Below are 23,525 nucleotides of genomic sequence, written 5' to 3'. Positions count from 1 at the left end.
AGTATCTGCAAATTATATCATAATGATTAAATTATTTCATGAGATACAGACCTCCAAAGTTTGCCATTTGTCGTTCGAGCAGGCATGTTTGTCAATTTTTAGAAAAATAAATAAATTTTTAATAAATATGATTACTTTATATTACAAGCAAGCTGTACCCATAGTTTGCGCCTAAAACGTATTAGAGTTCTCCTAATGTTATCGCTTTAGTTATTCACTCTCAAACGGGCCCCCTCCATCAGTGCGCGTTAATGCAACTGACCACCACCTCATGCCTTACGATTTTTCCTGTCCCCAAGTATTTTTTGTAGTCAAAACTAAGTTTGGATTCGTTCATACCAGACACTAGACAATAACATATAAAAACATCAGTTGATTTGAAAATGTCGACTAGCCATCCTTTGGTCGATCTTATCTGAAATCACCCTTCTGTTGTTGTTTTTTAATTGATGTGCTGGTTGCAACCGCGATAACCTATCACCTGCGTACCTTGCGAAAACATTCCAACCTGAACTCATAAATCAAGTCATTTTTATTTAGTTCTGCACCTGAAAGTAGCGCCAGCATTTAAATATGTTGCTTCCAGGCCACAACCAAATCACTCCCAGGCATGCATTCAGCGAAAAGTAAAAACAAAAAAAACGAAACCACGATCCTAAAAATTAAAAAGTTCTCACCCTGCCATGCCGTCAAGGAGCGAGATCTTCCCATCGATTCGCTGTATAGTCCACGCTTTCGTAGTCATCCTTGCAGAAACTCAAGTATGGACACTTTCACATCCAGTTTTCCGTCAAAGCGCGGATAAACAACATCTGTACGGAATGACAGCAGCTTTCACGTCCAGACACGAGGCCGCGAGAGCACATTCCAAAATGTGCTCGATCTCACTCGAGAGTTCAACCTCTGACCCTCGGCGTCCAAAAACCTACTCGCTTCCAGAGTTGTTCTAGTTGATTCCTCCAGCCTTATTGTCACGTGACCCAACCCGCACGAGTAAGTAAAAAAAGTCGTCGAAGAAAGGAACGCGACAAACGACCGTTGGAGGAGAAAAAGAAAAAAAAAAAAAATGCAACGCCGTGTCGCTTTTTTTTTTTTTTTTTGCGCCTCGTTAAGCGTAAGGGAAAAGGAAAAGTAAAAGAAAACGTGCATTGCAAAGAGCCAACTGTCAAGGGGAGCCTTGCGGAGAAGCGCACTACCAGTTGAGCGTACTCATGCCGACGCTCCTTGAAGGGAGAGAGGGAAGCGCTGCGGCTTTCCATCTAGGTGGTGTTGGTCGGGAGGGCGAAAGCTTTCTCCGGTCTGCCTGGAGGAGGAAAACGTCTCGGAGAATAATAAGGACTTTAATTTTCCTTTCATCGGTCTGGGTTTGTTTATGTGTGTTTTGGTAAACAAAAATATATAAAAAAAATTTACAAAAAAAAAAAACAAAAAAAAAAACGACTTTACTGGGGATCGAACCGTTGACCACTTGGTCAGTAGCGCCATGTTCTACCCCTGCGCCAACTGAACAAGGAGGAACTCGCCCTCCTCCTTTCATCTGAACTGCCGTTCCTCCCTTCTCTGGGCAACTTGTCCGCAACAAGGAGGAACAGTCGCTTTTGCTGCCTTTCTCCTCCCTTTTTTCTTAGAGTGTAGAGAAGAGATGCGCAAACAGTTTGAGTTTGTGTCCGCAGCCTCTAAAGCGTCTGAATGCCGCCCGGCGACACCCCCACGATTTATTTCTGTGCTAACATTGCGCACGTACATTTTTTTGCGGTTTGTTGAGGCCCAGCAATCCGGAGAGTCGCTACGTCCACTTTGCGTACCTCTCGTCTAGGCTACCAAAGTCCAAAGCTTGTTTACTGCCCTGTTACAAGCAACGGTGTTAAGTTAGTCATTATTTTTTTTTTTGTTCCTCTTGTTTTGTGACACTAAAGATTGTTATAGTATGGGAAGCCATTTTGATGCTATATTTTAGAAACAAATTAAGGGCTCTATTATTTATTTTATGGTATTCTATCTGGTACCTAAGAATTGAAAAAGAAAACCTGTATATTTTTAACGTCGTCCTTTTTCGGTGTCTTGAAAATGCATATGCATTAATACTAATGTTGATATGATTATTGGACTCTTACAGCCATCCCAAAACACAGAAAGGCCCCCAAAAAACGTGCTCATGGATCAACAGCCATCTCATCACCACCAACTCTACATTGCAGCACAAGCGATATGAACCGTGCTGCATCGCCTGTGCGTGCTTGTACAATGACGGCTGCCCCACTACCAGAAGCTCTCTACGTCAGTGCCACAGACACTGCTCAGTCCAAACTTGCATGTGCACCAACAGCCGTTCCACTGCTATTAACCTTTGACAAAAGTAGAACCACCATGGACGATGCTCCTCGATCAAAGCGTATTTGCTCAGCGGCAGACATTACACTGCAACTTGCTTTTGCCGGCATTAGAAGCAACGTAAACAACGCTGCTCAGTTTAGGTATGCTTGTGCAGCAACAGCCATTTCTATGCCACTAGCTCTCGACAACTCTGCAAGCATCGCAGACAACGCCCCGGCCAAGCGTGCCTGTGCAGCGACGATTGTTTCACTGGCATGAATTCCCGACGAGAGCGCAACCACCACGAACAGTGCTTCATGGTCCGAACTTACTTGCTCATTGGCAGACCTCTTACGGCTACCAGCTCTTGACAACAGTGCAAGCGACATGGACAACGCTGCTCAGTCTGAGTATGCTTGTGCAGTGACAGCCGTCCGTCAGCCACTAGCTTTTGTTATGTCTGCGAGCAACAGAAAAAATATGCATTCATGCGGGATTGTGCAGCGGTAGTTGTTTCACTGCCCTTAGCCCTGAACGACAGTTCAAGTACCACAGACAATGCTCCATGGTCAAAGCATACATGCAGTGACAACCGTCCCACAGCGACAACCTCCTCTCGACAATGGAAAATGCGACCCGGACCACCGTGCTCAATCTCCTTTTTACATGACTGCAGGACCCAGGGGCTATGCCATTTACCCTCGTGGTAGCTTTGTTGACACTACTGCACCGTCAACTGAGCTTGTTTGTTCTAGTGCATTGAAACAACCCGATGGTTTTCCAGTTCCAATTGTTCAGGAAAAAAAGGAAACAATAGAGCCTGAAGTCGGGTCTTGGGAAAGACTAACAAGCTCGTCCGCTGTTTTCACGTTCGGAAGTAGTACCACCCAAAGAATTTTACTGATGCATCGCCAAAACTCCAGGCTTCGAAAGAAAAACTGCGATCTGGCCCGGAAGTACCTAAACTTGCAAAGGCTCCTCGATGAAGCCAAATCAGGACTGCGAATTCTCGGAAAGAAAATGACCTCAGCTAAACAAAAAAGTGCTTTGAGAACGTCAAGATATCCGAACACAGACCAAACAAAGGCTTTAACTGTGAAATAAATGAAGGGGTATAAGTGGTCAGAGAAGTCTATTCGAGTTACCGTTCAAACCAAGCACGCATGTGGTACGCCAGGATATGAACTGCTGAGGTCCCTGTCACATTCGCTGCCCTCAAACAGAACTTTGATTCGGAGACTCCAACACATTAAGTTTCGGCCTGCAGAAAGTGGAGACAATGGAAGACATTGAGGAAGATTCTGTGCTCTTCATGGGGGGGGGGGGGGGGGGGGGAGGGGGGGATGAGGTGGAGATTAGTCAGGGATTTGACCACAATAGTTCGCTGGATCATATTTTTGGAAGCACCACACTCTCAGAATACCCTGTGAATGTTACCAACCATGCCCTTGTGTTTATGGTTGGGGGACTAAACACAGGGTGGAAGCGAGTGATTGCTTGTCACTTCACTGGACGATCAACTGACGAAAGTACTCTGAAGGAGCTTGTCTTTCATCTCATTGAACTATGTTTTAACATCTCTCTCAAGGTGATCATAGTCAAGAATGACATGGGATCACTAAACCGTGCAGTGTGGCATCTGCTCAACTTTTCAGATCACAGGCACTCTAAGACCGTGTGTTCTGTCCCACACCCACACTTCGACAAGACGCTGCTCAGTTTCATGGCTGACCCAGCGCATGTTTTGAAACATTTTCGTGCCGAACTGCTTCGTTCGGTGACCTTTACTTTATGGGAAGAGACTCTGGAGAGAGCACAAACTCTCAGGAGGGATTGTGGACATTCAACATGTTGATGCTCTTCTTGCGTATGATGCAAACAATGACCTCAAGATCGCCAACAGGCTTTCTGGCATCCACGTCAGCAATGGACATTTCACAAAAATGAAAGTGAGCATAGCTGTGCAATTGTTCCGTGAGGCTCCTCCTGCAATCCGCTGCCTAATTCAGCAGAAAGTCTTGCCGCATGAAGCTGAGGCATCAGCCTGGTTTCTTTGCCGCATGAACCACCGTCACCCAATGATCGCTTCTAGTCATTTTGATGCTGCAAAGTACACGGAAGCACTCGGGACTTTGGACCTGGCAACCACCACCTACTGTCGGATGGACGTAGAAGCAACAGCTCATCGTAAACCGTCGCAGGCCGGACTTCTGGTTTCTACCACTGTAGTTCTGCACCTGTCTGAACTAACTCCTAAACAGGCACAGCTACAAGTACCTCCTCAGGGGCAGGTCGAGCGAGGACTGCTTTGGGAATATTTTCTCTGTGCTGCGACTTAGAAAACCCGTGCCAAGTGCGTGTGACATTAAAGAGGCACTGACACATCAAAATCATTTTTTATTGTTTGAAACGATTGAAAACGATGCCTAGACATTACCCTAAAAATTCGAAACTTGGAAATTCAGTATTTATGAAGTAAAAAAACAATTTCCAAATGCCGAATTGAAGTTCCCACGCGGTCCGCGCCAGTGGAGTGACGTCAATTTTTGAGGGCTCCTGAGAGTCGAGTTTCTTACGCGCCTCCGCATCGAAACATGTCTCCGCGACACGAAGCGAAGAGAAGGGCGCCGGCGTCGCGGGAAGTACCGTATCGGGAAACCGGTTTCCTGCGTAAGAGCCGTGCTGCCTATCGCTTCGAGCAGACGACGGTGCCCCGGCGGTGTCACAACCGAAACTACGATACACAGACACCAAAGCCAGCTGTTTTGACCGTTTGACGATTTCCTTTTCGAAGTCTGAGAGGTCGTCGGGTACCTATAAAAGGCCACTTCGTCCGATTCGCCGACTCACCGATCACCCTCTGCTACATGCGTCGAGCGCCGCCATGTTTTCCAAGGGAGGATAAAAATCCAGAAGGCGACATCACAACGGACTCCGATTTTTGATATTTCAAAAATAAGAGCTGTAGTGCATTCGCAATTGCGTTAAAAACATGTTTTACGGTCGCCGTTATTAAATTTTATAAAAATGGTGCCTACAAAGCTTCTAAATTTCATGATTTTTGACGTCACCAATCAAAAGAAGCAAGGAGGTGAGGGGCGGGAGAAGAAAACGCCAAAAATAAAAAGGCGCGCGCGCGCGTGGGAAATCTTTTTTCGCGATGCGGTATTTCTTTTTGTCTACGATTACAACGTGCATCGTATTATACAACAAAAAAATGCGACCTTTGGGGTTTCAGTGCCCCTTTAAGTGTGCTTTGAAGTTGATGTGTGTCAGTCAGTTTCCCTACACACCGACATCTTCGAGCTACAATGTTGATGACAGCGTGCACCTGGCTGACCTCCTCGATCCAGCCCTCAAGAAGCAGGTGCAAGACGTCAACCAAGAGTCTGAAGAGCTGAAGAACTTGTTCGTGTGTGAACTTACTGCAGTCGAGTGTGACATGCTGGCCTACCTGGAAGGTTTTATTTTTAGATTCGTCAAGAAGTCTATTGGTAACTGTGAGGACTGCGAAGGTGTCCTAGTGTCGGATGGTAACGATCCGCACAGCAGTTTGATTCCCCTGAAAGAGTATGTCAAGAGAGCTGAGAACCTTGTCTACCCCAGCCAAGCTGTGATGAGTGCCCTGATCGAGTGCGAAGAGAACGTCAAGGCTTTTATCTAGCTAGACGCCATCTTGACGCTCAAGTCTCCATCGGTCACTATTCTGGAGCTCCTAAGCAAATCTGCAATATTGGAGTTAGGGTGCTGTGACATACACAAAGCTCGTGTGGAGGAGAGACTTCTTGAAAAGTATGTCAGAACGAGAATCAGGATTCACCTGCGACAGCAGCACGCACAGGAAGTAAACGGAGCGTCGAGCAAGACACGTGCCGAAAATGGTGTGTTTTAGCACGAAGGGTGCTTTTCGATTGACAGATATGTTGATTTATTAGTACATGTTGTCACCAGTGAGTGATGAATTTACTTTCTTGTAAATATCACTTGGTCGTTTGCCTGTACTTTTATTTTATGCTCTTAATATTGCCTGCTGTCCTACTTCAGAACATTAGCTTCATGTTATTTTTTCCATGCACGTCTTCCTAAGTATTGGATACTTCGTAGGTTTCATCAGTGTAGCAGGTTGCATCCTTCTCCTACACTGCGCTACACTCTTAGCACGAGCACGCCACCGGCGCTTTTTCTAATTTTGCTCGGATAGTGAATTAAGAAATGCAAACTTTTGTCGCCTACGTTGATGCCACAATGAGCCCTTTCCACTACATAAGTAGCTTTGGTGATATCATTTTTCTGTCATAGTTGAGCAGTGAAAACCAACTATTGCTTCATTACGCTAACAATGCTAAGTTGTGGACATTGTCTTTTTTAACGTGAAGCCTTCTTTGGCTAGTTGTTCCGGATTTCGTGAAGCTGGATTTGTGAATCTTTACCAACTTGCTAGCTATCTTAGTTACCTTTCGTACTGACTCATTCACATGTACAAAAGGAATCTTTTCCTAGTGCTGGGCAAATTGATAATGGCATGGCCAATATGACGGGACAAGAACCGGCCCCTGGTCATCTTTTCTGAGGACCAGCATTCAGCACACGCTCACTACCTTCTGTCGCGTACTGGCTGCGTGTTCACATTCAAACTTCACAAGATGCGAAGTGTTATGAAAAGTCGGAAATTTCGTGTTAGAGGAATGATCAGTGGTGTAGCTGGGCCATCCGGCAACTAGGGCCCTTATGTATTTTGTCGCCCCTCTCCCCCTCCCTATTCACTCCCCGAGATCGCAGCCTACCAGTAAAGCGGGACGGGGCTGGGGGTGCTGGCTACTGCCAGAGGTGCCCCCTCCCCCCGTGACTGGGACGCCTGGAACCCTGGCCTCCTCGGTGCTACGGCACTGGGAATGATCATAACTGAAGAGCCCAGTTGCCGTTCTTGTCCTAGCCAATTAGCTCTGTACCAGAATTAGCCTCAAAGTTCGGGGACTTGAAGAATACGTCTGCAACCTTCCTAAGATATGTCTTTTACTAGTCAAATATTTCCGTTAAAATGTTTAGTCGATTACAAAAAAAGAGAAACGAAGGTAAATTCGTCTTTTTTTTTTTTACTCAAATTTTCAACTTGAAACTTTAATGGGGAAAATGTGGCCATAAAAGACGTACTTTAGCAAAGCTTCTACTTTTTTTACGGGACATTTTAGTTGCTAACGAAAGTTTTGGGTTACCCTTAAGAACAATTATTTTTTTATCGTATCCATGAGGCCAAAAACTTACCTTTTAGTTTAAGCATCGGCATACATCATCACAGAAAATTTTTTCTGCTACTAAATGACGTAAAGAGTCACAGTACCAACGAAATCTGTGCGAATTCCTACCCGCGCACTGTTTTCCGGGCAATAGCTGGGGGACGAAGATGGCGGCTCGTCAAGATTGGCGGTCATCTGAGCTGGCGTTTGGCAACAATGGTCGAGATGTCACCACCCTAAAGACGGAGTCGGCAAGTATGTAGGCTCCTTAAGCCTGACTTGTAGACCACAGTCATGTTAAACTCTTGTAGTCGGAGACTCCAACGAGCGAGGTATCCTGACGGGTCCTTGAGGTTCGCAAGCCAGCAGAGCGAGCGGTGGTCCGTGACTACACGGAACGGGCTCCCGTGTAAGTACGGACGAAACTTTGTGATTGCTCAGACGACCGCAAGGCCTTCTTTCTCAGTCGTAGAGTAATTTTTCTCCACCTTGGACAGTGTTCGACTTGCGTAGGCGATAACTCGCTCGGTGCCTTCTAGCACCTGAACCAGTACCACGCCAAGTCCAGCGTTACTTGCGTTCGTTTGCATCTTAGTTTCCGCAACCTGATCAAAATGTCCAAGAACGGGAGGAGTTTGGAGACGTCGCTTCAGCTCGTCGAATGCCTGCTGCTGCTCCTCGGCCCATTCAAACTTCTCGGCGTCGTTCGTGAGGTTTGTGAGCGGTGCGGAAATCCTTGCGAAATCCCGAACGAAGCGCCGGTAGTAGGCACATAGTCCAAGGAACCTTCGCACGGCCTTCTTGTCTGTCGGCGCTGGAAATGCTGCGATGGCGCGAGTCTTCTCTGGGTCTGGGCGAACGCTTTCGTTACTAACCATGTGAGCTAGGAACTTCAGTTCTTCATAAGCGAACCAACATTTTGACGGCTTGAGGGCGAGTCCGGCGGTCCGTATGGCTTGGAGAACAGCTCGGAGTCGTCGCAAGTGCTTGTCGAAGTCGCTGGAAAATACTACGACGTCGTCGAGGTAGACGAGACAGCTCTGTCACTTCAGTTCTGCCAGTACGGTGTCCATGACACGCAGAAAAGTTGCTGGCGCCGTATATAGCCCGGAGGGCATCACCTTGAACTCGTACAGTCCATCCGGCGTGACGAAAGCTGTCTTCTCTCGCTCCTGTTCGTCGACTTCGATCTGCCAGTAACCGCTCTTCAGGTCCATCGATGAAAAGTATCGAGAGTGGCGCAGCCAGTCTAACATGTCGTCGATCCGGGGGAGTGGATAGACGTCGTTCTTCGTCATCGCATTCCGCTGCCGCTAGTCCACGCAGAACCTAAGCGTCCCGTCCTTCTTTTAAAACAGTACGATTGGAGAGGCCCGCGGACTGCTTGAGAACTGGATTATGTCGTCGTTCAGCATCTCTTGACATTGCTCCTGGATCACCTCGTTTTCTTAAGCAGAGAATCTGTACGGCGATCGATGCACAGGGCGCGCGTCGTCCTCGGTAACGATGGGGTGCTCCGCAACGGCGGTTTGGCGCACCTTCGACGACGTCGCAAAGTAGTCGCGGTATTCGGCGAAAAGGTTAATCATGCATTTGCCGTCGTTTCGGGCCCGGAAGCTTAAGGTCAATGTGGAGCTGCGCTGGCGACGTACAGTCTTGCTGACGTGGCGAGGATTCTTCAGTCAAGGCGGCGATTTCAACGGAGTATCGGAGTTCCTCAACCTGGCCAACGGCTGCACCTTTCGTGAGGCGTTGCCTTTCATTTCGGTAGTTCGTCACGTGTATCACAATGCGGCCATCTTGAAATTCAGCTACTCCTCTTGCGGTGCCTATTCCACTTCCTAGAAGCAACTGGAGCCTTCCCTCGAGCAGAAGTTCGCCGCAGAAAGCTTCGGTGATCCCGACGGGCACGAAAACACTAGACCGCGGTGGTAAGTTCACGTAGATTGCGAGGACTCGGACCGCGGATGACGTCGCTTTGAGTTTTTTTCGGTGGTGAAACAGGTTTTCGTAGCGTCAACCGGTTAGCTCCGAGGTCGATGACGGCGCTATACTCGCAGAAAAAGTCCATTCCGAGGTAGCGACCATCGCACAGCCTTGCAGAACGACGAACTTCACAGGGCACGTCTCACCGTGGATCTCAACGTGAGCAGTGCATCTCCCGACTGGTGTGATTAGGTGCCCACCGGAGGCTCGTATTTGAGGGCCTTCCCACGGCGTTGTCACTTTTCGCAGGCGGCGAAAGAGCCTCCCACTCGACAGAGTAGTCTGCTTCAAGGTCCACGAGTGCCGATGCCTCGTGGCAGTCGATAACAACGTATAGGTTGTTGCACACCGATGCAGGGGTGTCGTTGTGATACGTAGCGTCGGGAGGGCGGGAGTGCTCCGTTGTTCTAGGAGGCTCTTTACTTCGGTCGTCTTTGGCAACGCCACCTCGAGGCGTTGCCGCACTTAGTTTCCAAGGCGACGCAGGGGAAACACGCTCTCTCGGCGGGGTCGTGGCGCTGGAGACGCTGAACGTCTGGGCGACGGTGAGTGGGATTCGCGGCGGAGAGGCGGCGCGGGGGTTGGCGAACGTCGGAGTACTCCTCAATGTCGCGAGGGCGTTCGTCGTACCTTGGGCGCGGGTCGTTCGGGGGCATCGACGGTGAATGTCGCCGGCTTCAGCGCAGTGATAGCACAACGGGCGTCGATCGGCCGTCCTCCACGCGTCGGTCATTCGGGCGCAGCTTGCTCTGGGCGGAGGTGCGCCCGATCTTCCTGGCGTCGGGAACACTGCGGCGCTTGAGGTTTACGTCAGGGTGGCGCCGTGAACGGGTGAGCAAAGGGCGGTGGTCATCGGGTAGCTGCGGCGTAGCTCAGCGTCGGTGGTTCGGGAGCGGCGCTGACGAAAATATCTGGCTGCAGCGCCTGCTAAACTTCTTCCCAGACAATCTCGGCGATCGAGGACGAAGCCGGGCTTGCTGCAGCTGGTACAAGCTTCCTGATTTCGTCCCGCACGACGTCCCGGATGATCTCACGGAGGTCCAGGCTGTGGCAGCTGGAAGTCGAGAGGGCAGCGACGCCAGGAAGTCGCTTGTAATGGGAGACCCGTGCTTGAAGGGCACGTTCAATGTTCTTGGCTTCCTTGACAAAATCTTCGACAGTAGAGGGGGGGGGGGGGGTTGCGGACAAGACCACCGAAGATGTCAACCTTTACACCTCGCATCAAGATCCGCAGCATCTTTTCGTCGGTGGCTTGAGGGTCGGCGCGAGCGATTAGGCGCCGAACATCCTCGACGAGACTGGTGACTGTCTCTTTTTTCGTCCTGGGTCCTCAATCGAAGAAGGTCCTCGGCCCTCTCCCGTCGATATTGGTTGGTGAAAGTCCGTCTCAGCGTATCCTTGCGGGCGGTCCACGGGGACAAGGAAGTTTTTCGATTTCGAACCAGTGCCTAGCCGTTCCTTCGAGCGCGAAGTGAAGACTCTGTAGGGGCTGCTCTTCCGTCCATCATTTGTGCAGGGGCCACTCGCTCGTACTGCTGTAGGCAGTCCTCGACGTCTTCATAAGGCTCGCCATGGAAGGACGCAGGCGTACGGGCAGCGACGGGTGGGGTGGTCATGGTCGGAATCCTCTTTTTCTGGTTTTCGGGCAAGAGACCAAGTTCGGGGGACTGACCTCTGGTACGACGGCTTGTTCAGGCTTCGGCGTCTTCGGCGAAGGTAGGCTTTCGGTGTTGAGCACCTCACTTGGCCGGGTTGTTTTCGGAATTGTACGCTTCACGGGCCTAAAAAGCGATACCCCGCATTTCAAAAAAATGTCGCGAATGACAAGTGATGAGGCGACGAAAACTTAAACAAACTAAACGCTTAATGGCGCGAACTTGTGCCCAAAACAAAAAGGCAACAGAAGGTAACAATAGAGCGTCGCGGGCATTAATGGCGGCGTTACAGCAGGATCAAACGCTGGGGCGAGACTGACTCTAGCTCGCCACAAGGAGCCCCTTTTGTACACACGTGGGCTTCCTGAACAATTGGCATAGAAGGTAAGGCGCGTTGAACATTGTGGCCTCGAGCATGCAACAGAGTTCTCGAATTTACCAGAACAGTAAATTGCAAGAATAATAAAAAAAAAAAGGTGCGTCGCGCCCCCCAAAAAAGAATTGAACCCTGGCTCTTCACGTGGGTAGCAAGCACGATAACCGTTAGGCCACAGCCGCGCTGCCTGCTTGGCCAGCTACGCGCGCGGCAATATTCCGTTGACCTGTCGGTTTCCGTACGTGGGGCAGACAAAACGGTGCTTGAATGACCGGCATCTAGAACACGAGAGCTGTTAAGTGCAGGTCTCCGAATTTCGAGATCGCTCAAAATGCTCGAGAATGCAATAATTGTTTGCCTGATTGGGGTTGCACTGCTGGGTTATACAAAGAAAAATATTTTGCAAAATAGGTCATGAAGGAAACCATCACCATCGCTTCTTTGGGCAATCGTATCAGTCAACCGTCAATCACGCTACATAGGGCAATCCGAAAGTTCTTGCTTTTGTCATTTCTTTTACAGAAATGGTTCATTTATTCATGTCGCCTTATCAGGCGTCAGGAAGATCTTTTCTGCGAATGGCGAGGGTTACGCCGGGTCAGTCTTTGGGTGAATGTGTGAGGGAAAGGGTAGGTTGCATTAGTTTGTACGAGTTCAGGTCGTTGGTTGTTTTGAATGGAGGTCAAGACGAAATGTATTCTAGCTGTTGGTCACGGTGGCGTGTGCAAATTTGCTGAGAACCCTGTGTGGGAGGTCGTATAAATACGACATTGTCAATAAAGATTAGTAGCTGCGTCTGAGAGATTTTGTGCTTGTTCCCTTTTTCGTCCGTCGTCTCCAGTTTTTCAAATATATGTAACATAAGCCAGCTCGGCTATGAACTCACTCTATCGTCAGTATTTCCCTGATTATTTTTCTACCACTCTCAAAACGTTTTCCTCCTACTGCTTCGTGTTCTTCTACCACTGTCAAAACTTTTTCTTCCTCTGCCCCAGTCGCGAATTAAAGTCATCACTACTGCAGAAGGATCTGGTCTTGAAAGTGCCACTTGAATTTTCCGGCTCTTGCTCTCATTTCGCATTTTATTAGGGGTGTGCAATCAGTGGTTATAATTGAGTACTGGTGCTTCATTTATGGTATTGATAGTCCAAATGAAAGCCACACCATACGTCCCTTTTGATATTCTTAAAGCAGGCGCTGCGCTATTCGTTTCGAATTTCTGTTTGCACACACCCTATATTTTAACGTGAAACATTATTTGGCTAGGTATTCGACATTTGGGAAGCCTGGATAAAAGAGTGACCGTGAGGTTCAACGCTGGTTGGTTGACGGGTGGGAAGGGAGGAGCGAGGTGGTCGACTCTGATTGGTCAACGGGGAGGTCATGTAACCAGGGGATAGGCGAGAGGGATCTCGACCACTTGCGCGTTCACTGCTTGTGTTCACTGAGCAAGAGGAGCTCGATAGTACGAAATGTGCTGGACGATCACCAGGCTTATCAGCCCGATTGGCTGTGGTATTGTTTCATTCTAGGTACACCTACCAAGTGTACACATGGTACGCGTTAAACTGTCTGATGAACCGCGCCGTAAACGCAGGCGTCTGGCGTCTGGAAACGCAGAGTATCACTTAACGTTTGTGCCGCTAGAACGTTTTACATTTGCAATAAAATTGCCTAGCAATTTGCCATACATTTGATATTTTCACCTCTGCTCTAGCAACATCATTGACGTGCCACATCCCCAGCAATTCCTTTTGGTATTGCTCATTATATGCGCACATTGAATCATTCAGGAATGTAAATCAATATAACAATTTCTGCGAGTTCAATAGATAAGTAAAAACGAAATAATAAACGCCAAAAATAGGCCGAAACGATAAGTGCACCCAAAAGTGCTAAGAGACAAAACCATACCATGAACGAGTTCTAGTCGGGTGAGTTTTTAACACACCTTTATTTGCCCCCGGTCGGTTTAATCTGCACACACGTGATATTCACTAGACTATTTGCTTGAGGTTACCGAATCGGAAGCGGAAGAGCCCAGAGATGCCGCATAGGCCTTCAAAGCTGCCCGCTTCACCTTGCCAGTTGGAGTCCTGGGCAGGCGATCAAGGAAGTAGACACCGCCGTGAAGGTGCTTGTATATTGGGAATACGTCTATAAAAAGTGTAAGAAAAGTATATTAAGCATTAATAACTATATCAAAAAGCGCGGATCTCTTATCTAAAACACGATGAGTCGTTCTCTTGTTCCTTCCATTTGTTGGGTTGCATAAATCAGTTACCTCACTCTGCGTGTTTGCATTTTTTACACAAGTAAAGGAGCTGTAGAAACGTTTTATTATCGAGAAGGCAAAAATGCGATTTAATTATTTCAGTAAACTGAGTTACCGCGCGTAAATTCCGTAAAAAAAGCGATTCCGGATACCTACGAATATACACACACATACACACACATATATATATATATTGTTACGAAGATGTGCGGCCGGCAGCGAATGATAATGACACGTCCACTCAATGAGATAGAAAGGATTTTATGGAAGCCGGGCCGTGCGCGCGGAGCGTGGCACGTGATGGTCAGGCACGCCGCTGCCGCAGTGTCGCCGTCTTCTTCGTCACATTACCCCTTCCTTTAGAAAGGACGACCCGGCCGATGAATGAAGGAAACACGAGAGTGAACTGAAAACACACACACACACACATACAGAAGACGAGGCCGAAGACACGTATGACTGCTGCCGGCCGCGTAGAATGAAGATGTTCTTGAGCCTGCAGCCTCTCTCCACAGCATTGCCGATCTCTGTGCCAGCCACAGCCCCACAACGTCACGATCCGGGCTGGGGAATTCATTCGACCGCTATCAACACCGACGGGGCTGGGGACAGGACAGGGGACCATAAACTTGCGTCTGTGTCTCAATTTCGTCCATAGTTTATCTTGTTAACCGGCGCTCTTCATAAAAATCCTCGTAACTCACATTCGTTGAACCTCTCTTTCACAGTCACTTCGCCATTTCAGGCAGTTCGCGGGGCGGGGGGCTGTGCGGCGGGGTTATGGTCTGGAGCTCAATCGGCTGCGGCGGAGGACTGCTGCAACCAAGATCCGGAGCGATGATGACGAAGAACGAAAGATGATGTACCCCGCACCTCCACCAAATGTTACGAAGATGTGCGGCCGGCAGCGAATGATAATGACACGTCCACTCAATGAGATAGAAAGGATTTTATGGAAGCCGGGCCGTGCGCGCCTAGCGTGGCACGTGATGGTCAGGCACGCCGCTGCCGCAGTGTCGCCGTCTTCTTCGTCACAATATATATATATATATATATATATATATATATATATATATAAATGAATTTGTGCAGATGAATGAACCGTACTTAATCCAATGAATTAAAGAATCCAAGTTTTCAGGAACCCACCGAAAGCCAAAAAATGGCGGAGCCAGGATTTGAACTCTGGGTCCGGTCGGGTGTGCTAACCACTACACCACTCCACCTTGGCTTTCTGGCGTTTCCTACCTGTCTTATTAATGCACAAGAAACGAAATGTATCCAATCGGAGGTGTTCTGGAAACACACGCCGCCGCGTGCAACGCGGTACGACGCTTAGTGTCACGTGGTACGTGCTCGTTTGTGCTCCAGAAATCCTCCCACTGTTTGTCTCGCCCCGTCTACATGTAGTAGTATTCTTTGTTTATATATATATATATATATTTGTATATATATAATATATATATATATATATATATATATATATATATATATATTCGTAGGTAATTTTAATATATAATTTTAATTTTATCGCTAATTTTATAATATATATATATATACACAACAAGCATGGTGGCGGGAGGCCGAAGGCGTGGGTATATATGACTCGGAACCTTGGTGAAAACAGCAACAACGGACGATTTATTCTTCGACGTTTCGGCCGAAGTCCGGCATTCGTCTTCCTGACGAAGGCCGGACTTCGGCCGAAACGTCGAAGAATAAATCGTTCGTTGTTGCTGTTTTCTCCAAGGGTTTTCTTTTCTTCTCAGCTATATATATATATAACCAGTCTTGAAAAAGGTGTCTCAGGCCGACACGTCAACTGGCTTTACAAATAACATGTTCTAAAACTCCAAACAACCTTCTCAAGTACGTTTCTTTGCCGTCTATAATATATATATATATATATATATACTTTCCTATCCCATTAAACAGAATGCATGTGACTCTCTGACCTTTTTTGGTACTGAATCTCCAGGTGATCAACTAAAATTGAGCCCAATGGCAACACTATTTATAGATGATTTTATGGAGACACGGTCGGAGGTACTGGTCGGAAATATTTTCCTTCCAAAAATCCTAAAATCGTCTTCTTTCTTTCTTCGGTGCAATTTAATGCTTTAGGCTTTGACATAGGTATTCTTGCTTCCTTAAAGGGATACTGAACCGAAATTTCGAGCCCACATAACAAGGCTTGACGGTTAGGCGCGGGCCGCTGCAAAATCGAAAAACATCACTCATACAGCGATATCTCTAACAAATCGCCGTATCTTTGGAAAAAAAAACACAAAAAAACTGCGCCATTGAACACGACCGATGAGGCCGACGAGACAAGGCACGTCACGATTCCAATGCCCTCTACTCCTCGCTACGCCCCGTCGAGCTGGTGAACAGAAGCGAGGAGGAGAGAAGCGAGGCCGCTTCTCCTCATTCTCGAATTCTCCCGGAAGACAATTACGTCAAAGACCTCGCTTGATCGCGCCTTCTTTTCAAAAAGTAGGGCCATCAGTTTGAGATTTCAATGTATGAGTGATATTTTGGAGTGTGTAGCGTCCCGTTCAACACTTCTGCGGCCTTATTTTGCGAAATCCAAACTTCGGTTCAGTATCCCTTTAATGTTTCCTAAACTATTGTACTTAACAACGTGGCAGATCCGGAAACGTACGAATAATTTATATATCTGTTTCACACGATTATGCACTTTCCTAGAATCCTTTTCACCTGAGACTGTCTTTTTCATATCCTCCCCCGTCGTCTTCCGGTCCTTTTTGTGGGACGCTTTGAGAACGACGAAAGCGGCGGCCACTTCAATATGCTCATCGTGTGGCAGGCCTGCCACTGCGACTTCGGCAATCTCGTCGTGGTTCTTCAGAAGAAGATTCTCCACCTCCGAGGGGTAGGCCTTGTCGTTCATGCACTTGATGAATTCTTTCAACCTGTCTACGTAGTAGACTCTGCCATCTTGGTCGTAGTACGCAATATCCCCTAGAATCGGTAATGTACCAAAGATTTAACTGGTGTCTAGTAAAAAAAATAAAAAAAAACTTAAATATTTTACTGAAGCCAGGAAGGGCAAAATGATTAAAATTATGTTGGTTTATTTCCTAAATTTATTCCGAACTTTTTTCTTGACTTTATTCTTTGTATAACTAGTGACGCCAAAATATTGGCTGCTGGGATGTTATCACACTGCTACGCCACACTGCAGTCACTTACTCAAGAAAGAATCAGTAAAAAAATAACTTTTGTGTTTCAACATTCGTTCTTTGAGATTATCTAGACTCATTGCGTTTAAATGAAGTTTGAACCGCGTTCGAAGCACATGTACAGTTTTTTTCGAAGTTTAGAGCCCACCGCGCGCTTGGGCGGAGCGGGCTCGGTCCCGTGCCGCGGCGCTTTTATCGCTGGCCGCGAAAATCTTGAGAGCGAGGACTAACTTCTCTCTCGCGTCGCGCTCGCCTTGATAATAGGGAGTTTTCGTAGATGGTTTTCGCCGTCCCGCAACGCTCTCTGCAATCCGCTACGATACCCGCGGAACTCTCCAGTCAAGACCATCGGCTCGAAGGCGTAGTAGCGGCATCTTCGTTGCGGAGGGCTTAGCGGTGGGTGAAACGTGGTATACGCAAACTCCCTAGTAAAGTGACGCAAATAGCGAGAGCAAAGTTCCCCCCTCGCCGTGAAAAATCTTACCGCCAGCGAGCGCCAATGATAAGAGCGGCGCTGCACAAGAGCGAGCACGGCCCGGCCACGCGCGCGGTGGGCTCTAAACTTTTGAAAAAGACTGAACAGCATCTTTTTCGATTTCCATCTGAGGGGCCAGAATTGCTTTGCGTTGGAGGATTTCTGAACGCTCAGTCTTCGCAACAAGCACAAAATATACAACAATACCCTTCTAAAAGAACATGTTACTTGCATGAGAACGATTTCATTTCAAATAGTACAGAAAAAAGGGCCATTTCTCAAAACCTTTTGACAAAAATATATATGCTCGGCAAATTCTTCATTAGGTTTCATCGAAAACCGTTTTTGAGTAGTCATGTTTTTAGTTCGCGGGGTTTTTACTTCTGGACCAAAGGCGCATTTCTGAATTTGGGCGACCATCACAGGTCGCGTATTTCTGAGCTTCAGCAGACTCAGATACCTTCTTTACAACAAATAAACTTTTTTACATTGTGCACAGGCCACTATGGTTCCGAGCTATTCCTCGTGTCCTTCGCTCGCTGGAGCGCCCGTTTACCCTCAAGGCGCTACAGCGAGTGGGGGCTACATGGCATTTTACTTTTCTCTGTGTGACTTTGTGTTTTTTTGTTTCTTTTTTTTTTGTTGCCGTCCCATGTTTGATAGAGTTTCAGACCACATTCCTCTTTCACCCCATTGGCGTCTTTTTCTTCTGCGTGTTTGACCGACTTTGTTCCGCCGCCAAACGCTTTAACTTCCCCAAAGGGCATCTATAGATGCCTCCTGAGTCGGTTTTGACGTAGCTGTCGTGGACAGTGATGAGGTAATCACCGCCCCTCTGCCTAGGCCAATACACCTCCGGTAAGGACTCGCCGTGTTGTGTGCGAGAAGATTGTCGAGAAAATGATCCTTCTTCGCACGGACAAAAGAGCTATGACTCTCGCGCTGTGCCGCGGCGGAAGGAGCGAAGAAACGCCCGAAGGGTTTACCGTCCAAAAAGGTTTTCCAAGCTTTTTTTCGCCTTTTACGTTGTTCCGAGACCCTTCTTCGAACCGAGTGGCAGACGCCGGCACTGCCATGCATTCTAGCATGACAAACGATAAAGGCGAGAAGAAGGATGCCTCGTCGTCGAACGCGCCAGCGCACTTGGCCGCCATCGTCCAGCAGACAGCACCTGCCATTTCTGCCTCCTTCGCCTCTACTTTGGGAGCAGCCCTGCTTCCAAATACCGACACCTTGGCCGGTCACACTTTCAAAGCTACGCCCATAAGGTCGTAGCGTTGGAGGTGTGATGATCGTGCGGACGACAGCGATCCCACGATTCAGACTACAAGGCGGAGTATGTAAATCTTTGCATTGCTCATCACCCGGAATAAAAATGCTGAGTCACCGAGCTGTGGACGCATGCGCAGCGTCCGATCTACCGCACAGCAGAGCAACAGCGCATGCTCCGAAGGCGTTCCACAGCCCAGCAGACAAAGATGGCGGCGCGCAGATGGCGATTTCTGCAAAGGTCTATAGTCGAAATGCGGCGTAGCAGAGCCGCCTTAGACTCCAATGCTCTGTTGAGCAATCGCCTTACCCGAATGGCACCAGCCGTCTTTGTCTCTGAATTCGGCGGTCTTTTCGGGGCACTTGTAGTAACCCCTCATGGAGCATGGACTCTTGTAGCACAGCTCTCCGTGGACATCGGGACCAATCGGCTCTCCTATCTCGATGTCGACAAACTAGAGGAAGAATATTGCGCGCGATAAATGTCGATATTTCTAGTTATCGAGTTTGCCCATACTGTATTGCGTACTGTGTAATGCTAAAGGGAACTGCGAAGTTTGAGAACATATTACGCGATATCAATCACACTCCCTCAAACAAGCGGCTGTTCTTGTGAAATCACAGGAGGAGATTATGGTAGTGACTGTGGGATATACAAAAGCCAAATCGATCCAGTACACTGCAAAAGACAAATATCTTCCTCGTTGATATCCCGTATAACACAACGTATTTCGAAAGCCCTCAGAAAACGACTCAAAACAAGGTTGTTTTCTTCCACTTCCCGATACAAAAAGAAATGATGTGCGACATTTTTTCTATATAATTATACATATATCATACGCGGCTAATAATCTCCGGTTTTGGGTCCACGAACTCATAGTAGGTGTCTGAAGTGCGTACCCGGCTGGTCTGTTTACCGTGTTTTTAAAAGTAGTCCCTCAATTTCTGACAGATGACGTCGAAACAGGATTACGCTGCTGCCTTCCACTATACTAGCGGTGGCACAGCAGTAGACGTGGATGCGACAGACGCCTGCTCAGCTGCAGGTCGTACTGCAACTAAAGAGTCGATGGAATCCGAAGCAAACATGAGTTGGAAAGTTGCGAGCTACTACGACGAGCCATGCGTACGCTCGCCTCTCTGCCAACATTTTTAAGACCAACCGGCAGGATCGCGACATCCGAGAGCATGACGCACTGGCTCCTAAGAGACAATTTGCGGTCACTTCTGGACCACGTTTACTTCATGGGCGGGATAGTGAGCGTAAACACAGCAGTCAAAAGCGTTCCTGACACCGTAATTATTGTAAGGCTTCAGTTACCTTGAGCTGGACCATCGGAGCAGGAAAGCCTATGCTGCGAAGATCCATCTCGTCTTGAGGAGGAAAAACGACGAGGCCGCAAGCTTCCGTTAATGAATAATTGTTCCTCAGGCAACGTAAGTCCCCAAAGACCGACGTCAGCGTCTTGGAGAGCGCCTCACTGGGTGTAGTGCCGCCAATGTTGATCTTCCGGATGGAGTTGAGTTGAACTCCAGTGCGGCGCATTTCGCTCGTGAAGTACACTAGTTGCGTAGGAGAACTGGAAATGGTTGTCACCTAAAAGAGGTAGGTTAAATAAAGATCGTATCAACGCTCCTGAAATTTGAGCAGGTTAAAAATTAGAGCAGTTTTATTCTGGCAAAGGAAGATGTTACAAAAAAAAAAAATGCTTGTCCTGGCTTCAATGCATAGAGCAGGGGTTATAAGCTGGACATTCGGCAAGAAAGTCGGCGAGATTTTTGACCGCCGCGATGGCCAGCGCCACGCTTGATCTCGGCACTAACAAACCACCGCGGCGGTTAGAAATTTCGCTAATGTTCTCGCCCAGTTTCCAACGTAGTGCTCCAGACAAGCATAATTTCAGTAATCTTGTTGAATTGTGACAACAGGCGAAGTCAATTTCGTCACTGACTATAGAGAAATTTGTTAAAACTCTAGAAAGTTTTAACAACTGTTTGGACTTTTTAGAGCCATTAGACTTTTTTTTATGATTATATCAACGCAGGTTCGATAAATATATTGGATATAATGATCGCCTACGTTAAACGCCAAATTTCTCTTTAAGTCTGAAGCTGCAAGGTGCCTTTCATATCCTGTCAGAAAACGTTGCTTACTCAAGCGAGTGTGTTAATCTTTCCACGTTTCGTTTAGTGGTGTTATGATTGTCTTAGCTTCAAAACAACTGCTCGAGCGAAGCACAGCTGAAATGCTCAGAGTCTCGGGAGAGAAAATAATCGTGAATTTTCTCGTTCATTGTATTGAGCAATAATTACTGAAGCAGACCCGAAATTGACATGCGATGCATCTTGAGACCAAACCAAAAACATACAAATAAATGCTCGTTTCATTCATTCTATATTGCCTTGTTGCAATTCGGCACCACCGGTGTGCTTGGCCGGCATTTTCAGTCTCGATAACTTATTTATAAAACTCGCGTTAGTTTGCCATAGTGGATGAAATGGTGGACTAAATGTTAGCTGAGTTTCGGACCGGAAGCCAAAGTTTTGGAACTAACCGCTATCTTATTAAAAAATTACACGCGATTTCCTGAAACGTTACTGGGGAAATAGTACCCCTGTTCATAAGACTCCGCCCTTCAGCCACACGTGTCCATGAGCTTCGTCGTCCACCATTTTCCAATTGAAACATTTCGAAAATCGCTTATAACCTTTGAAGAAGATAACGGTTTGTCTTGAAACTTTGGCATATGGTTCGGACCGCTAGCCTTACATTTGAGCGGAGTCTGAGCGATCGACCATGCGTACTTTACTTTTTTAACATAAAAAAAACTAAATTTTTTGGAAGGCACTCTGTAGTTTACTTTTACACTTCGGCAAAATCAACCGATATGGCTTTTTGAAGCGCGGCCAACACACTGCGCCACCACGGAGACGTCTGAGTAGAGTAACAGCGCGGCTAGAGAGGAGTTCCGAAGTACCTGAAATTTGTTAATGACCTCAGCGAAACGATCAAACTTCATCATAGGGCTGACGACGACGCAAGTTGTTCCGTTGCAGGCCGCACTGATGATATACTGGAAGCCCGATGCGAACGTCAGAGGGTAACAAGCCAACAGGACGTCTGCTCCCTCGTCCGTCATGCAGGCCCTGCAAGTGCAGAGGTGCTCTCGTTAAATGACTTCACTAAACGTCCTGATTTGCGATTAAAATTAATATCCGAAGGAAGTTACACATTTATGTAGACATTAAAAAGACCAGCGCCCGAAGGAAACGTTTGCAAAATCTCCAATGCTAATATGAGTCTCTTTTCCCGTCATGTGATTAATAAACTTCACACTAGCTTGATCTTGCTGACAGGCGCTGGAAAGAACAGAATATGCCGTGAATGAGAGGGGCGCACATAGCCGTGTTTTTAACGTCGGGTGACGTCATGAGGACACACGACACGTTACGTGACGTCACGGTGTCATGTCGAAGTCCCGTGACTCTGTGACGTCACGTGACTTTATACTGTTACGTGACGGTATGTTGTCATGACTGTGACGTGCAGAAGGCGTCATAATACTACGTTACAACATATGACGTCATGGTGTCACATAACGTTATCCCCGCAGGGGGCACCTGTGAAAAAAGGTGTTTGGAGAGTGGTGACTTTACGGACCCCGAGCCATGAGGGTTCGCCCGCCCACGTCTGGCTGTGCGTGGCTTTCCCGTGTCGGGGGAAACGGGCATCCTGGTGGTTGAGTCGAGCCCTGGGTAGGTATGGACCCTTCGGGGACCCCCAGGTGATGCAATACACCACTTCGGCCCCCGCTTCTCGTAGACGGGTGTCCTGGCTTGGCCCGACCAGGATGTTTCAGCCAGTCGCCACTCCTTCTACTAACCCCTCCTTTCGTTCAGCCTTGTCATCTCCTTCTTTTTACTCTTCTCATTTTTCTTCCTTCCTTTTCACCTCCTTTGGCGGAAAGGGCTAACCTTGGGTGGCAATAGATGCTCTTGTCTTGAACCTCACTTGGCTATAGCGCCATGGTAGAACTGGCAGTGCAGCATACTCGGACAAGCCCTGACTGTTATGAGGTGTTGCCTGTCCCCTTGTTGGGCTCCGCGGTGGGCGGTACGCCACGGATGCTGAATTTTCTTTGCCTTCTATGGCGTCCTCTACAAAACCTCTTCAGGACCAACGTCCAAGCGGCGCTATCCTGAACTAACCAAAGTAAAAGATGTTGAACCTGCAACCTTCACAATTTTTTTTGTTATTCATTCTAAAGATGAACAGCTCCCCGTGGGAAAACTGTCTCCTTTCGTTGTAGCAAAAGTTCTTGAGAACTTGATTGGTCATAACTACAAAGCAAAGAAGATGTACTCCAGTGACCTTCTCGTCGAAGTGAGCGCTAAAGAAAAAAGCATGGCACTCCAGAAACTGTCCCGCATCGTAGATGTTCAAGTAACGGCTGCCCCACACCGCACACTGAATACCATTCGAGGGGTGCTCTCCGAGGACGACCTCTTACACTCTAGTCAAGAGGAAGTTCTCGAAGGACTCCGACCATCGGGTGTCGTTGCTGTAAAGCGGATCATTTTCAAACGAAATGGTGTGGAAATTACTAGCAAGCATGTTATGCCCGTGCCACACGGGCAACTCGAATCCCATTTACAACGAATGACATTTGAGCGGACGGCCAATCAGCGCGCGACACTCCGGCCGTGGCGCATTCCACGCGCGACAGATTGCGAGC

The 23,525-nt window shown here is 47.8% G+C and overlaps 1 protein-coding gene and 2 pseudogenes across 1 annotated transcript; 2 read left to right on the top strand and 1 right to left on the bottom strand.

Annotated features, from left to right (window-relative positions):
- Positions 1-2,979: 2,979 nt before the first annotated feature.
- LOC121048577 lies at positions 2,980-4,168 on the top strand (annotated as a pseudogene).
- A 1,410-nt stretch (positions 4,169-5,578) lies between these two features.
- On the top strand, positions 5,579-6,205 carry LOC8028092 (annotated as a pseudogene).
- A 7,294-nt stretch (positions 6,206-13,499) lies between these two features.
- Positions 13,500-21,925, bottom strand: LOC115326962 (luciferin 4-monooxygenase-like). Its single transcript, XM_042292053.1, has 5 exons — positions 21,768-21,925; positions 20,111-20,386; positions 19,100-19,244; positions 16,561-16,824; positions 13,500-13,721 (listed from the first exon to the last, which is right to left on the bottom strand). Exons 1-5 carry the CDS (start codon positions 21,810-21,812, stop codon positions 13,567-13,569), a joined length of 885 nt encoding a protein of 294 aa, XP_042147987.1. The 5' UTR covers positions 21,813-21,925; the 3' UTR covers positions 13,500-13,566.
- Between the last annotated feature and the right edge of the window lie 1,600 nt (positions 21,926-23,525).

The sequence above is a fragment of the Ixodes scapularis genome, unplaced genomic scaffold, assembly GCF_016920785.2.
Source record: "Ixodes scapularis isolate PalLabHiFi unplaced genomic scaffold, ASM1692078v2 PGA_scaffold2__306_contigs__length_199485367, whole genome shotgun sequence".
In the NCBI taxonomy this organism is placed as follows: Eukaryota; Metazoa; Arthropoda; class Arachnida; order Ixodida; family Ixodidae; genus Ixodes; species Ixodes scapularis.
This window is presented reverse-complemented; position numbering and strand designations above follow the sequence as displayed.

Bases quoted from the DNA above. Each gene is read 5' to 3' on its own strand.
- LOC115326962 (XM_042292053.1), bottom strand. From the start codon at position 21,812: ATGATGAAGTTTGATCGTTTCGCTGAGGTCATTAACAAATTTCAG. The intron at 16,825-19,099 runs GTAAGGCGATTG...TACCGATTCTAG, and splicing joins AGACGGCTGGTGCCATTCGG to GGGATATTGCGTACTACGAC. The intron at 13,722-16,560 runs GTGAAAAGGATT...CACTTTTTATAG, and splicing joins TATGAAAAAGACAGTCTCAG to ACGTATTCCCAATATACAAG.